Consider the following 15431-nt stretch of genomic DNA (forward strand, 5'->3'; position numbering starts at 1 on the left):
CCACATCCCAGTGTCCTTTACACTGAATGAGGAGCAGACTAAATGGGAATGCCAGGGACTTACCTCCTGCACCATCCTGTCTGCTGGTACTGAGATCAGCACTATTTATTCACCTCCTCATCAGTCAGTGACTCTATGAAATCAAGTTGCTCTCAGAGAAAAGTGTCTAAGAAAAAGTCCAAACCATATAACAAAATTTTCAAAAGCTTTTTTTTTGTTACTATAGCCATTTTCTTTTTATACAAGAAAATACAACTCTCCCCTTTATGATGAACATGAGAGTCTCTGTTCAAAGAACAATATTTCTCAGTCTATTTCGTGCCTCAGAAAAGGTTATGAATTTACCAACACTTGCCTCATAGTGAGGGCGGCCTTATCATCAGTCCATACTGGTTCTGGTCTTGCAGTGGACAGTCCCCCCAAATTGCACAATCTAATCCAGCTAAGTTCCAGCAGCCACCACCTGGGATCGAGGAAGAGGATGCACAGAGCTGTGCTGTAAATGGGGAGAGTGGAGGCCTAAGCAGGACAACAGGAGATGCCAGCCAACAGCTCAAGTCTTCGGCAGGGTGTGGGAGATGGTGAGCAACTGATATCAAAATGGCTATTTCCCTTCCTCGAGTGGCCTCCCTCGGGTCAGTCCCACACCTTATAACTCCCTGTTCTGGTGAGTCCAGGTAGCCAACCAAGCCCTGAGGAATTTGCCCTTCCAGTGAAATCAATATCCTTTCCACCGTTTATTTGCTCCCTGGGGTAAGGTGGGCTTCCTCTGGCTGAGCATTAAAGGTCACTCAGCTGGAGTTCAGGCAGGCAGGCAGACAGGTCACTGCTGAGGTCGTCGTCTACATCCAGCACATCGCCAGCCTCTTCTCCAGCATCACTCTCCTCCAGCTCACAGCACACTGTGGAGATATCTTGAGAATCTGCAGCAACAGAAAGAGGAATTGGCCATCTCCAGGCTCCTTACCCCGTGTACAAGTCCAGAGAATGAACAGCAGCTTATTGCAGCCCTTCTAGCACTGCTGATTTAGTGTGGACTGCAATCCATAGCAAACTCCAGTAGCAAACGACCTCATTCATCTTCTGCTGAAGCAGAGAAACACAGCAAGCATCCTGGCACACCACGAAAGTTCAAGTAAAAACAGGTGCCAATATAAATGAATTATGGTTCTGAGGGTCCTAGTAAACTGCCAGTGCAGCTCCTGGGTGTCCCTGCTCTAGTATCAATTGAGGTTTCTGATGCTTTTGTGATATAAATATTTACCATTAACACTAACTAAAAGGTTACTAGGCTACTCTTATTGAATGACAGATACTGCTTGATACAGAGCTTTGCCAAACAAGTGATAAGATTCCATTCCTGCCACGTGCCTCAGAATAAATATTAAAGAGAAGAACTTAACCCCTTGACGGACACGGAGGCTGCTTAGGCAATGTCCTGACAATAACCTGACATGTTACAACTGCATCTACAAAGCAATTAATTGTAGCAGGTTTGCTAGTAAAGTCTGAATCAGCAGGATTAACAAACTGTAAAAACAGAATACAAGGCAGTTTAATATGCCTTACAGTTCCCATTTACAAGAATCTTAAGCATCTTACTAAAGTAGGGCATGATTTCTTTTAAAGGAACGTTAACCCCTCTGTTTCTGATTTTCCCCTTTGTTAATACATACACAAGGGGATTTTATATCCTAAAAGCAGGGCACAAATCCAAAAGCAGAGGGGTTGGGAGATGAACCTTCTTGCAGTCAGCAGTTTTCATCTTCCTAATCTCACTGGCTGTGTATCAGCACCAAAACAGAAATGGAGCCACATTAAAAAATGCTATCTTGCCACTGGCAGGGGAAGTGATAAGCATCATAATTGGCCCTTGCTTGGAGCTTTATATTACCCTGACACTCGATGGGGAGGGAGGATGAAAGGCCAGGCAGGCGCACACACGTTGCTCCTGCCCTTGGCATAGCAAGAGTACTCTCAGAGTAAAGTTTTAGCTGTGGCCCAAGTGTTAGGCCATGACTCCAAATCGTTCTGCCTTCCCCTCTCTGGATGCCTAGTGCTCACCTCTCCTAGTAAGCTGAGCATAACAAGTACCTCTAATCACGTTTTCAGCATCATCTCCAGAGTGTCCTGAATGGTTCATGTAAACAGGTTCCTTAGACCTGCCATTCCTGCGGAAAACCCAGCGAGGCTCTTCAGATCCTGAGGGCACAGGGATGAGCCACATCTTACTCACCTTCAGGCACCTTGATCTCTAGGGTGCTGGAAAGCTCGTCAGAGTTCAAGCCTTTGAGGCTGAGTTCTGAGGTGGAATCTTCATCTGAGGATGGAGAAAAACCCTCTGCTTCTCCCAGCAAGTCCTTGCTTCTCTCTAGAACAAATGAAGGAAGCATTAGGGTAGGTCAAAAGTTCAGAAATTAAGGTGCTGAACCTAAGCCTTCACTGCCTATGTTTTATGATGCCTCTTACCACTTGGGGAAACTGCTGCTATTCTGATTTAATGGCATATTACTCTTTCTCGTGTGAGTATAAGCGACAGCACAAAGCAGCAGACAACAGGTCCCAGGATACACAAACCTAAGCAGGAGAACACATTGGCAAAACACATTCAGGCACTGGATTTCACCTGTCCTTGGCACCAACTGCTCTCAGCAGGATTATAGCAGAGGCTGGACCAGCACATTTCTGCTCAGAGGCACAGTCACCCTCAAGCCTTCCATAACAGGAGGCAATCTATTTTGGAAAGGAGAACAGGAGACTGGACCAGACTGTGAGATCTCTAAAGCACAAAGAGGCTAGAAGACTATGTGCAGAGCATTAGGAACATAGAAGCACTTACTCCAATGAACGCTGTGCTTCTCTACCAGCTCAGTGGATGGCATCTCCTTCAAGAACAGACTTTTCACTTGATCTTTTAGGTCAGCGACTGCAGATCTGATTGAAGCCAAAAGAGAACAGTGACAGTTCCATAATCTCAGCAGTGTGTGCTAGAACAGCGACAGTTATGGGGGAGAAGGGAGGGGAGATAAGCTGGGAACTACTTTGACAGGATTTCTGACAAATTCTTGCCACACAGCAACAGAAGGCAGCTCTGCTGAACGACGCAGCTGTGCATTCAGGATATGAAGTGTCTGGCAGCACAGTCCCTGCCTCCCCACCTCACCCGCTCAAGTTGTTATCTCTGCTGTGCCAGCACCAGTCTTTTTACAGCAGAACTGTGAAACTCACCAGGGCTCTGATTCCACTTAAACAACAACAAAAAAAACACAATAAAGTGCTTGTCAGAACCAGCTCGGCTCCCTGATCTGATTTACAGCATAGTCACACCAACAACTGTGGTGGCAGAAGCTCGGAAGGACGTGCACTGCGGGGCCAGTGCAGGAGAGAGTAAAAGGGAGGGAGTATTTTAAGCTGTTATTGACAGCACAGACCTGTCTAATGAAATCACGGTTTGACAGTAGGTAGGACAGTGATATAATAGGGGAAGGCCTGAGGCTTTTACAGAAAGGGAATCGATACTTAATTACAGAATTGCAGCAGAGTTCCATTATTGGAAATATCTCACATAGTCAATGCAACGTTTTTTATCAAACAAAACTTAATAACAGAGCTACGCTGTCCTCCACATTCAGCTTCCACCAACACTTACCCACTAATAAAGAGAGATATTAATATGCTCATGGGCAAGAAGGAGATCAGAAGAGCAGGCAAGGAATTAAGAGACTCTCTAACTCTGTTTCAGATACTAATTGTTACAAGACTCCAAATAATTTGCGTGACCATTTCTACCAGGTTCCTGCCTAATGCAGAGCAATAACCCCTTAACACGACTAGGAAAATAAATAAATAAATAAATAAATAAATACAGGTGTTTTGGACAGGAAGCAGAAGGAAAACCATCATGCTATATATAGGACAACAGCGTGCCTTGGTGACACTTATTTGCTGTTCTGGAGAGCACAGAGAATGAAAGGCCCTTTCTGTGCACATACTTCAGGAATAGATTAAACAATGTTGTGACACATGCGACAAACATCAAGCATTGGTCTGAGGGACATGAACGGGAATGCTGTGGTTTTCCTAAAAGTAATACCTGGAACTCCACAAAGACTCATCTCTGCCTTTCCCCAGAGGACTGATGCATATTCTTTAAATATTGTTTTACTACAGCACGAGACTGTATGGGAAAGAGTTGGGGATGGAGACATGAAACCCCAGTTAACAGGACATCTGGCAGCTATTCCAGGGCAACCGGGGTTGGACAGAAAATGATACAATTAAAACAGAGCCAAAAAAGATCTAAGGATCCTCAACAAGAAAGCTCGGACGTCACTGTCTTCTCTCCAGGGAATAGGTCGGAGTCCTCAGCGGGAAAGCAAGGGCCAAGCTCAGCAGAGGTTACAGGCACAAGCAAAGACAGTTCCCACCAGTGAAGCATGGTGAGAAAGGGAAGATAGGGGAGTGGTCAAGCTGGAAAAAAAAATAAATAGTTCAGGCAATTCAAGTGAGCGCCTCTTCTTTTGGAGGAGCCACAGGCAGAAAAAAGTCTCTATTATTTCCTTCATTTCAGCATGGAGAAGCAAGCTGGTGTCTAACGCGAGCACGCGGAGTCTGCCAGTGCTTGGGCACAGGGCTTGGGAAGGAGAGAGCAGCACTAATTAAACAAGGTAGATGAGAAGGCTCAGGGAAAGAGTGATGTAACTGCCATCCTTCCAGCCCGGCTCCAAGGGCAGCCTGGAGGGAAACAGCAGGTTCTCGCTCAACGCCCACACGCAATAAGCCCCAGGTGGCGACTGCCAGGGCACACGCAGCTCCAGCACTAACAGATGCTGCCGTTTCACCCGTCCTGCTGCTGCTGTCTCAGAGGACTTTGCACTGAGCAAGCAGTTCTCTCCTAAACAGGCTGAACACTTGAGCCCTACCCGCTTCAAGCTTTGCCAGTTCAGGCTTTAAACAGCAGACCTGATGTCTCAAAACTGACATTGTATTGCCTTTGGCATTAGCAAAAACACCACCTTCCTAGGCAAAATGAATTGCACTGCACTGCGCTCCCAGAATACTCCATATTCAGGCAGGTACGAAGGGCAGCATATGGAAAGCTGGCAAACAAGAATGGTAAGCGGAGACATGAGTGTCTGGCATTTCTAAACTTGCCAACATGAGCACTGTGGGAGCTGGCTGCAAAAGTGACAGCTGTGCCCCTGGGGCCCTGCAAAGCCAGCAGCCAGGGGCACCCTTCTGTGACCAACTACTCCCTGGGGGCCCATGAGTTGCATCTGCCCCTGCAGCAGCTCTCGTGTGGCACATGTGGAGCTGGGCACGCCAAGAAACTACCCAGAGGGGCATTCCCTCTACCTGATGTGGCTGAGCTCCTGCTGGGTGCTCTGCAGTTCCATCCTGTGTTGGTCTAAACTGCAAGATTGTTTTTTGTGGCCGTTCAACAGATCTTCCAATACCTGTGAGAAAGAGGGGACAATCACTTCCACAAATTCCCCAGCAGTGGCTTCTAATTGAAAACCATTAGACCCCATAGAAAAGCCTTGCCTGGAAAGGGGCTGGAACAACTAAGTAACGTTGAAACATATATGTCCCCATTGCTGAACACACTTTTCCAGCAGCAAAGATGTTCTTCTTCTTTACAATCTTCTTGCTTTGGATCACGATGGCTACTTAGCAGCATCTGTAATGTCTTCTTCAGGCTAGGCTCTCTCGACAAGAATTCAAGTTTTGCTAAAGAGAGTGGCAGCGTTTTGCCCACAGTGTTCCTCTGGCTCTACAGAAGATTTGAGAGCATGTCTCCACCTTCCCTTGGGAAGCAGATTACAAGCCCTGGCTGTGCAAGTATGCTTGTGCAGCATGAGGTTTCCAAAAAGATCATAACACGCTGTTTGTTGCAAAGAATCCAATCCAACTTCTAGCTCTACGCTAATATTAACCCCTACCTTGCAGTTCTATTCACTCTATACTCCATTTTTCAAGTCTTTCCTAATTCTCCCTTTTGCTAAACATCATATACTTCCTCATCCACTAAATAAAAAAAACTACTTCATTCCAGCTCAGTAAACCTGTCATATCAACCTACATATACACCCCTATTTTCTTCCATTTATACATGCTTTGAAGATACCTTTCTAACTGCGCTCCATCATATGACACTGGAGTAGAAAAGCCTCTCTCACTCTTCTTGCTCTTTCAGCAAGCTTGGGAAACACACTGGTTCATTTGGTCAAGGCCTTGGGGTGATATTACCCTTTTACAGCCCGCAATAGCATTTGCAGCCTGGCTACTACTCATAGTAAACTCTCCACAGATAAGAACACTGCGTTCTCCTTGGCTGGCAAGGCCTGCTCATTCCGACACCAGGTCTGCCAGAGGATATTAAACCACCCAAGCCCAGATGCAAGAGGTGTGACGATAAAGCTGCCTACCATGGAGCACCGACTTTGAGCTCTCTTGATTGCATCAGCTGCAGACATCTGGTTCAACAGCTCTTCCTCTTGTTGATCTATAGAGCAAAACAACTTGATGTCACAGAAAGAGAAAAATGGCTAAATTACTTCCTACATCTGATTCTCCCATCTCTATTACCAAGCAAAACCTTTCCGAAATGCACATGCAGCTCTCCCAGAGCAAAGGATGGATTCAAGGTGGCAGGCAAGCCCATTGCATGCCCTCTCCCACAGCAATCCCATGGCACAGCATGGGGGTCACTGCTACCCAGCCCTTTGTACCCATCTTTATTTCTGCTCCTGCACAACCTGTTCACCAGCATCCCCACTTTCACACTCCTGAACAAAGATCCTCACTGACAGCAAATACTGCAGTGCTTCCCACTGGGGCTGTTTCTGCTAGGCCATGTGGGCAGCAACTTGCTGCAAAACTTGCTCAGAGGAGCGTTCACACCACTGCCAGGAGCAGAACGCAACACTCACCGACTTTATGCTTCAGTTGCTCCAGCTCTTTCCTCATGCACACATGATCTTGCCACAGCAGTTTTTCACTGCTTAAAGAAAGGAAAAAAAGTTAAACTTCCTCCTGCTGTAATTCCCCTGGCCCAGCCCTGAGCTTGCAAAGATCCCAGCACTGACTTCACTTTCATTTCTCCAGGCCTGTTGGCACAGGGGTTTAGATGAGCTCCACAGTCAGCATGAGGCTGGCGAAACTCTTGCTGTTGCTGTTTATGGTGTTTGCTTTTCAGCTCGTCTATCCTCCTCAGCAAGGTCTCCAAGTTACTGTAAGAGCTGTTCTGCAACCGCTGAACATCCTCTATGACAGCAAATGAGAAAAGGAGGTGTAAAGGTCTCAACTTTCAGTTGCTAGGACAGAAGTGATAAGAACAGGATCAGATAACAATGTTTACAACAAAGGAGTTCTCACAAGGATATCTTAATCTAGACCAAGCTTGGTCATGTCTTTCCAAGAAATCACTTTATTTCCTCCCTGTCCGTTTTCTTTCCTGAGAGGCAAACTAATTCTCAGATTTTTAAATCTTTAAAGAAAAGGCAAAGGAATTAACGACAAACTCAAAAAGCTCTTTCTGACTTGTATCATACAGCCTGTGTTCTCATTCAACAGGGAGATGCAACTACATGGCTGCACTCACAGCCTGTTGTTTCTTCAACAGGACGTAGGCACAAGTGACCTGTGCAACAGGTTTCTGTGATCATCCCACAGCGCTTCAGTTCTAGACCTTTTATCTTTACTACCTTCCAGGTTATTGATCCGCTGCTGCTGGAACTCTTTCTCCTGCTTCAGTTGATTCACAGACTGAGTGAGCAATTCTATGATCTGAGGGGAAGGACAAGAATGGATTTTGTATGAGAATAATTTAGACCAGGTTAAAAAAAAAATACAGATAACAAGTCAACTGAACTTCAGAAGCTGGAAGCACAGGAAAGCCTGGAAAGTAAAATAAAATCCGAATATGATAGATAGAATCCTTATCTCCCTCTCTACAGAAGAGATGGACATGCTAAAAAACAAGTTTGTGGATTCTAGAAGACAGGGGGGCAACTCCACAGAGCAGAGAGTTTCCATATATGAAGTAGTACTGTTCCCAGGACACCACCCCAAAGGTGGTGCCCCAGCACTTCATAAAGCTGAGGAACAGCAGTTGGAGACAGATGCACATGAAGTAGCTACAAAGATTATGCTAAGGAGATCCAAATCTGAGTCTCCATCACTGCAGCTGCCCAGGGAGCAGGGAAGCTACAAAACACATACTTTCAGTCTGGGGAGGAGAAAGGATCATCCACAGAGGCCTTTCTAACTGTTTTTGTGATCTGTGTCCACCCACGCAGGAAGGTGTGGCTTTCAAACAATACACGATGAAAGAAAAATATGCACAGTCTTACAGTATTACAGTATTACAGGCTGGATGGGCACATGACACGGCTGCGCTAGGAAAATTCGTTCCTATCAGAGAGGCGATCTCAGCGAAGGCCTAAATTACCTTGGTCTGGGAGCGCAGCTGCCGGGTGACGGCTGCCAGCCTCTCCGCGGCGGCGCTGCCGAGCGGGAGCCCCGTGCAGGCGGGACAGGGCTGCTGGCCTCCAAGCACACGGCCTTCACACGCAGCCTTCACGGGGCTTATTCTGTCAGCCTGAAAATCCGCTAAGAGATCAAAAGCAACAGACGGTACCAGGGGCTGCAAGGAAAGAAACCCACCTGGGCCGGCCACACGGTTCGACTTGCCTCGGCTAGCATAGGAGGCAGGGAACTTGGAAAAAGGCCAAAGTGCAGGTTAAAAACCAGAAGTGAGATTCTTCCATATCCCTCCTGAATGATACAATCATGCAGTCATTAGATAAAGCAGCTGTCTACTGAGATCATTAATCTAATTACCAATAAGAGCAGTTTGAAAAGCAGTTGAACGCTACATTGGAACGCTACCACCTTGGATGTCAGATCCTGGGCACCAGCAGCTCTCGGAAAACACAGAGAGAAAACTACCCACCCTAAACAACCACATGAGGAACATGTGAGCAAGGAAAGAGATTTGCCTCTACTCCTGATGCACTCTGCCTATGAAAGCTGCACGTGCTGTTACCTTTAGAGGGGACATTGGCCATGCTGAGACGCTGCTGTAAAACAAAACAAAACAAACAAACAAAAAAAAAAAAAAAAAAGAGGAAATTAATTACTGGTTTGTTGAAAGATGGCAACTCAGCAAGGAGGGGGCAGCACATGTGGCTTTGAACTCGGGCCAACATGGCCACTAGGCTCGGGGACCCGGCGCGCACTCGCCTTGGCCCGCGCCACGCCGCAGTCGGCCTGGGCCAGCAGGGAGCTGAGCTGCGCTTCCCAGCTCATGGCGCCGCCGACACAGCGCCGAGGCCCCGGCACGGCGGCCGCGCCGCAGGCCCCGCGCGGGGCCTGCTGGGACACGGAGTCCTGACAGGGCGGGCGCGCGCGGCCGCGGGAGGGGCGCGCACTACAAGCCCCATGGTGCCTCGCGGCCCGCGCCGTCTCCTAGGAGAGGCGGCGGCCGGCGCCTTTGGGGGAAGAGGGTCTCCCGCGTTTCCCGTGGTGCCCCGCGGGCGGGCGATCAGAACTACGTGTCCCGTGAGGCCCCGCGCGGCAGCAGCATGGAGGCGCGCGTGGCGCAGCAGCTCCGCGGCGCCCTGGGCCCGCTCGGCTTCGAGGTGCACGCCTTCAAGGTACCGACGTCACGCGGGGGCCGCCGTGACGCCACCCGCCGTGACGTCACGCCGAGGGAGCGCGCGGCGGTTGCGGGGCGCGCCCCTCCGCCCCCGCCCGGCTCGTCCCGGCTCGTCCCGGGGCGGCGCGGGCGGCAGGGGGCGCTGCCGCCCCGGCCCGCGGTCCCTGCGCGCGCACGGGTGCCCCGGGCAACCGGCCCCTTCCCCGCCGCTCCTCAGCGGGCCGGTCAGGCCGCGCCGTTACCGAGCCGGACACTGGTCAGGCAAGAGCAGGAGTGGCGGGTCGCCGAACTGCTGTTGACTGAGGGGGAATGAGCGCTCCGGAAGCTGCCTTCCCAAAACACGGCAGCAGAATGAGCAATATTCAGGTCGCCGTCTCTCTTAACTTTTCTAACATTGCAGTTCATCTTAAACAAAAGCCACAAAACTGACTGAACCTTGCGGTTCAGCTAAGAAGGTATGTTTATAGGTACATGGATACATATACAAGTTATTTTTATCTCTGTGTTTCCATATGTGCAGGTCTGGCTGCTACTGCCTGCTGTAAAGTCACTTTCAAAACCATTTCATTGTTAGAGCCAACTGATACTTTGCAGTTTCAGGGAATTAGAGGCACATTACCTGACATATTTCCAAATATTAGAGCTAATCTTTATGATATTCCAGGAGAACAGAACTCGTCAAAATGTTTTAAGACTGCTGTTGTGCTGCAGTATATGAGTAATGGAGTGCTGGGGTTCCCAGCCGTTCCTCCTGTTCTTCCTGCTGCCCTGGCTTGGACCCTCATTTCTGGTTGGCGTTAGGGTATGTTCAGTCCTGAAAGTGGAGAAACCCTGACACGTGGCTATGGCCCCATCCATGCCTTGCAGCTGACGCTCTGCTGCGGGCCTCTGTCGCTTCAAATCCCTCTTTTTCACACACAAACATTTACTGCTGTAGAAATAAGCCACACAGCTTGTCATATAAGCAAAACAGAAGTTGCACTTTCTCTCTGGCTGAAGCAGAACAACATTGTCTTATTTAAACACAAAGAAAGAAAAATAAAACACAAAGTGTCAGTCTCCTTTTTTTTTCTTTCAGCTAAAGAGAGACATTACAAGAACATAAGGATTAATTATACAGTGAGGGGAAAAAAAGCAGAACAGGACTAGGACTGAGGTTATTGGAGCTAAAAGTTCAATTGCAGAACTCCAGAGAGCAGCACAGTGCCAGGAATGACTTGAAAGCCATGGGATCTCCTAGAAAATCTTTACTCATATGGGAGAAAAATTTCCCAGCATGTTGCACTTCAGCTTTCTGCAGTGTTAGCAAGACTTGGCATTGGATGCTCTACCTGTACTGGACAAATCTGATTTTGACTTGCACCATTTCATTATGGTAAACTAGTTTTAGGGAGAAAAGGACTTTGGATGTTTCGGCTCTCAGCTTGAAGTGATAATAAGCCATCCTCCCATGGACTGTTTTCTATGTGCAGTCCTGCAGTTAAAAGCTCTTTTGGAAAGTTGGCTCTTCAGAGAGAAGTCTGCTTTTCTGGGCTATAGCTTCTGTGAGCTTTTTCCTTTTTTTGTTGTTGTTATAGGCCAGGGCATTTGTATGCAGCATTTTAATTTGTAATGAGTTTGTTTGCACCTGCTGGCACAACAGGTATTTGCTGAGGAAGTGAGTTAAGTTAGAAATAGGTGATGGAGCTTTCAAGGGGGAAAAAGAAGGACTGTGGGCTGCCCAAACACTACTAAGCAGTAAGAAAAGCAGTAGGAACCTTGTCTAAATAACAATCCTTGTCTAAATAACAATCCGAGTGTGAATCAGGCACTCTGAACCAGAACATCTGATTTGCATTGGCAAGACTGGTGGCTGATACTTCCGTCTATGGCTTCTGGGCAGAGCTGGCTAAAGGGCAGTCTTCATCTGAATGCACCCGATCATCCTTATCTCTCCTATCAAGGTACAGCTTCCAGAAACTGTAAATCTCAGTAGGCAAAGCTGCCTGGTTTGAATGGAAGGAACTAGGTGGATTGCATATCTGGGTTGCAAATGAAGGCAGCTGCCCCGCTTTCCCCTTTCTAAAGTCACTGCATGCCTGCTGGCAAAAGTGCTGAGCCTGTTTTAATGGAGATTTGTTTGTCTCTGCCAAAGGTTGGATGGTACAATGCTGTTCTCCAGCCTGCCTTCCACCTCCCGTACCCAGAGGACACGCTGGCCTTCGTTGTCCTGAGCACCCCTTCAATGTTTGACAAAGCCCTTAAGCCTTTTGTGAACAAAGAACGGTTAAAAATCATCAGGGATCCCGTGGACCAGTGTGTTTCTCATCATTTGTCATGTGTGAAGGAGGTAAGAACCTTGAAATACTGCCTCCTTTTTCTGTTGTGGAATATATCCAGGTGGTTTGAGTAGGAGACAGAGCGCTCCTGGTTCCTGCTCTTGCTCTTTAAAAGGGTGAAAACATTATTCATGGTGCTAAATTCTTACTAAGAACATCAGCAGGCTGCTGACCTGCATATTCTATCCCTTTGCCATTATAGCCTATAGATGTTTGAGGCGCTTTACAGTCTTTGTTTGAAAAGCCAAGGCCCTAGGATTATTGGTAGAAAATTTTGGGAGCAGGATGTGGGAATCTGCAGGGTTGCTAGCATGCAGCACTTCTGTGGTGGCAAATCTTTTTTCCCTAAGTCTGAGCTGATGTTTTCCTCCCCACTCCAGAAATTCCCTGACCAGAAGGTGGATATCATCTATGATTACGAGATTCTGCCAAACCGAAAGCCCAAGTTTTTGGCCCAGACAGCTGCCCATGTTGCGGGAGCAGCTTATTACTACCAGAGGAAGGACGTGAAGCTCGATCCTTGGGGGAAAAAGGTGAGATGAAAGCACAACCCGTGAATCATTGAAGAGCCATCAAACTGCAATCACTGAATTATGCAAAGGTTTTTTATTCACTAGTCCTTCCTTCAGGGAAGTAAGAAGTCCTGATCACAAATAGCTGTATAAAGTGTTCAGACAGGATTCAGAAGCTTCCCAGATACTTTAGGGTGGTAGAGAAAAGAGTGAATGGAGAAGCGTATGTGGATGTATTAACTTACTAGGTAAGGGAATAAATACCAAAGTAAAAGATCTGCTTACCTATAGAGCACAGTCTGTGCTGCTGTTTATTTCTATGTTGGATTTTCAGAGAAACTTTTCCTCACGTCACAGTGTGGCCTATGTGTGGGCCTAGGAGAATGAGAATCAAATACAATGCTTTGAGCCACGCAGTGAGGAAAGGACTTTCCTCCCTTGCCCGTAGAGCTTTCCCCTATGGGCTACGGGTGTTAGAAATTGCATCAAAGCTTAGTGTAATAGTTTGATCTCTCAGCATGACTAAAAACAAAATGAGGAGTCCAAACCCCGGTCTTTTGTCCTTCCAGAGGATCTATGGCGTGTGTATCCATCCCAAGTATGGCGGCTGGTTTGCTATCCGGGCTGTCCTCCTGTTCCCAGATATTCAGGTACCACTCCTGGAACAGTCTGCCCCGATTGACTGTGTGAGCACAGAAGAGAAGAGAATTCAGTTGCTGGAGCAGTTCAATTTCCACTGGCAGGACTGGCGCTACCGGGACATCGTTGAGGTGAAGGAAAGGTACTCGGAGGAGCAGAAGGTCTATTTCGCCACGCGCCCTGCCGAGCGCTTTGGGCTCCTCGGCCTGCCAGGAGCAGCGCAGCGGGGCGCGCTTCCCTGAGCAGCGCCGTCTCCCGAAGGGACAACGGGAGAGCAGCGTGTAACTCCCAGCACTTCTTCCCTGTGCGCCGAGGAGGAGCACGTGCCGACACAGGGAGCAACCTGGGCAGCTGACCTACAGCAGACACCAGCATCACAGGCAAGGAGGGAGCGCTGCCCACGTGCAGGGAGCAGGGGAGTCCCCTCCGTGCTCTTGCTGATGCCACGTGTGCTTGTTGAATCTGGGAAGATGCCCATTAGCCTTTGCCTGGACAAAGTTCAGACATTTTTGCACTAGAAAACCCATGCTGCTAATTAGAGAGTCATGTGTCCTCTTAAGATTCCAGTTGTTTTGGATTTACTCTGTGTAAGAGTAAAAAAAGTATACTTTCAGTCACTGTGCTCTGAAATAACTTTTCTTTGGTAGGAACTCAGGGCAGATATTTTTTAGTTGTGTCCAGCACTTCACTACCTTTTGTCATAAGTCTCCCTGGGAAACAAATGTTCAATCTTTTCAGTCTTGCCCTCCTCAGGGAGAAAAAAAAAAAAAAAAAAAAAAACAAAAAAAAAACAAGAGGATGTTCTGCATTCCTTGCATTCCTTCACTTTTAGCAAAGCTGGCTTAATACAATTAAGAAATATTTTAATGTCTCCCCCTTAACATTCAAAAGAAGATTCTCCAAAGTGATTGTTTCAGTAAGGAGCATAGTCCTGTACCTGGAGCAGGACTGAGCAAAACATTGCTCAACAGCAGCCTCGTTTTTCAGGATAGTTATGAAAGAGAAAGTGACAGTACAAGGGTCACGGACTAAGTCTCATATATTTCCTTTACACCCAGTGTGAGCTTCTTAGAACAAGGTGAATTCTTTATGTCAGTTTTAAGATCTTAACCCTTTATAGAGCAGCCTATGTCTGCATCAGTAGAGTTTTGCTCATATTAAGCTGATGGACTAAAAATTTAACTTTCCACAACTTTTTTCTAAGATAGATTTGAATTGAAATAATTTCCAGTGTCGTGCCAGCTATACTCTGGTTTTACTATATTAGTTTCCTGTTTCTTTCTGTTTTCGTGTGAGGGAGACCATAAACTTCCACACATACAAAAAAAAAAACATTACATGAAACACACACACACACACAGTTGACAAAGCAGAAGGTGTTTTTTTTAAGGAATAGGAGGGAAAATATGCATGATTTTCATGGTACTCATACTGCTGGATAACACTTTTTTCAGACAAAAATACAACTTTTCTCTGTTTAGATGATTGTATCTTGTTTGATTTTTTTCAGAGCTCAAATGGCACTGAGAATCAGGAATTCATTGTGATTCATATGATAATGATGACTTAATTTATGCAAAATAATTTAATATTTAAAAATGTGTTTTTATGGTATAGAATTAGTTCTGGTTGAAGGGTTGGCTGACCTTTCCAGAACGTTTTAATTTAAATGTAATTTAACAAGGACTTGAGTTCACGGTTTCATATGCACAAAACAATGATTCTCCTAGAAGGATACAGAATGAGATCAGATTTCTCTTTTTACATTACAATTTAAATTAAAATACTTTGATTTGGGGATTTTTTTTTTGTATAAATGTTCAATATTTTGTTGTAGTTCATTCAATGAACAGATTGCCACTGCCATTTCATTTCATGTAATTTATCTTTACCGTTTATTTTGGTTAATAAAATATGCAGTGTTGTAAGTAATCTGGAGCACTGAGTATTTTTGTCTAAGCAGTGCAACGTGTGAGAATTGATCATTGTTTTTGACATACTAAAAACAGCTACAACAATGCACAAAAAAGCATCTGGAAATAGTAACAATAAAAGTTAGTGATTTTAGCAGAAGTCAGTAAATTATGGTAATAGGCAAATCTGTGTTACTGAAAAATGAAACATTTACCATGAATAGGTCTAATAAGTATTGGTTTTTATCAGGTTATTTGAGCAAGATTATTTTATAACAAGTACACTTCATTTTTTTTCTACTTGTTTCAGCAATAACAAAAGGTAGTAGATCCAGCAATGTGTGACTGGTATTTGATAGGTGTTTTCTCTCAGTAACTTAAAAGTAAT

At 46.3% G+C, this 15431-nt stretch overlaps 2 protein-coding genes across 5 annotated transcripts; one reads left to right on the plus strand and one right to left on the minus strand.

Moving 5' to 3' along the window:
* Nucleotides 1–245: 245 nt before the first annotated feature.
* Nucleotides 246–9079, minus strand: LOC112942559. 2 transcript variants are annotated; one of them, XM_026033534.1, is made up of 10 exons: nt 9050–9079; nt 8453–8613; nt 7707–7788; nt 7089–7266; nt 6933–7000; nt 6429–6505; nt 5356–5456; nt 2840–2934; nt 2237–2371; nt 246–923 (listed from the first exon to the last, which is right to left on the minus strand). In XM_026033534.1, the coding sequence occupies exons 1-10, from the start codon at nt 9069–9071 to the stop codon at nt 781–783; spliced, it is 1062 nt and encodes a 353-aa protein (XP_025889319.1). In that variant the 5' UTR covers nt 9072–9079; the 3' UTR covers nt 246–780. The 2 variants fall into 2 exon arrangements, with proteins under 2 accessions (XP_025889319.1, XP_025889311.1); XM_026033526.1 differs by having other exon boundaries at nt 6933–7003.
* A 2267-nt stretch (nt 9080–11346) lies between these two features.
* MMACHC (metabolism of cobalamin associated C) lies at nt 11347–13522 on the plus strand. Of its 3 annotated transcripts, none has more exons than XM_026033553.1 (4): nt 11347–11604; nt 11796–11990; nt 12360–12512; nt 13061–13522. In XM_026033553.1, the coding sequence occupies exons 1-4, from the start codon at nt 11572–11574 to the stop codon at nt 13370–13372; spliced, it is 693 nt and encodes a 230-aa protein (XP_025889338.1). In that variant the 5' UTR covers nt 11347–11571; the 3' UTR covers nt 13373–13522. The 3 variants fall into 3 exon arrangements, with proteins under 3 accessions (XP_025889338.1, XP_025889345.1, XP_025889330.1); XM_026033560.1 differs by lacking the exon at nt 11347–11604 and having other exon boundaries at nt 11677–11990; nt 13061–13141; nt 13217–13522; XM_026033545.1 differs by lacking the exon at nt 11347–11604 and having other exon boundaries at nt 11677–11990.
* Nucleotides 13523–15431: the final 1909 nt, after the last annotated feature.

This window comes from Nothoprocta perdicaria, unplaced genomic scaffold (assembly GCF_003342845.1).
Source record: "Nothoprocta perdicaria isolate Ctin4 unplaced genomic scaffold, notPer1 scaffold_0, whole genome shotgun sequence".
In the NCBI taxonomy this organism is placed as follows: Eukaryota; Metazoa; Chordata; class Aves; order Tinamiformes; family Tinamidae; genus Nothoprocta; species Nothoprocta perdicaria.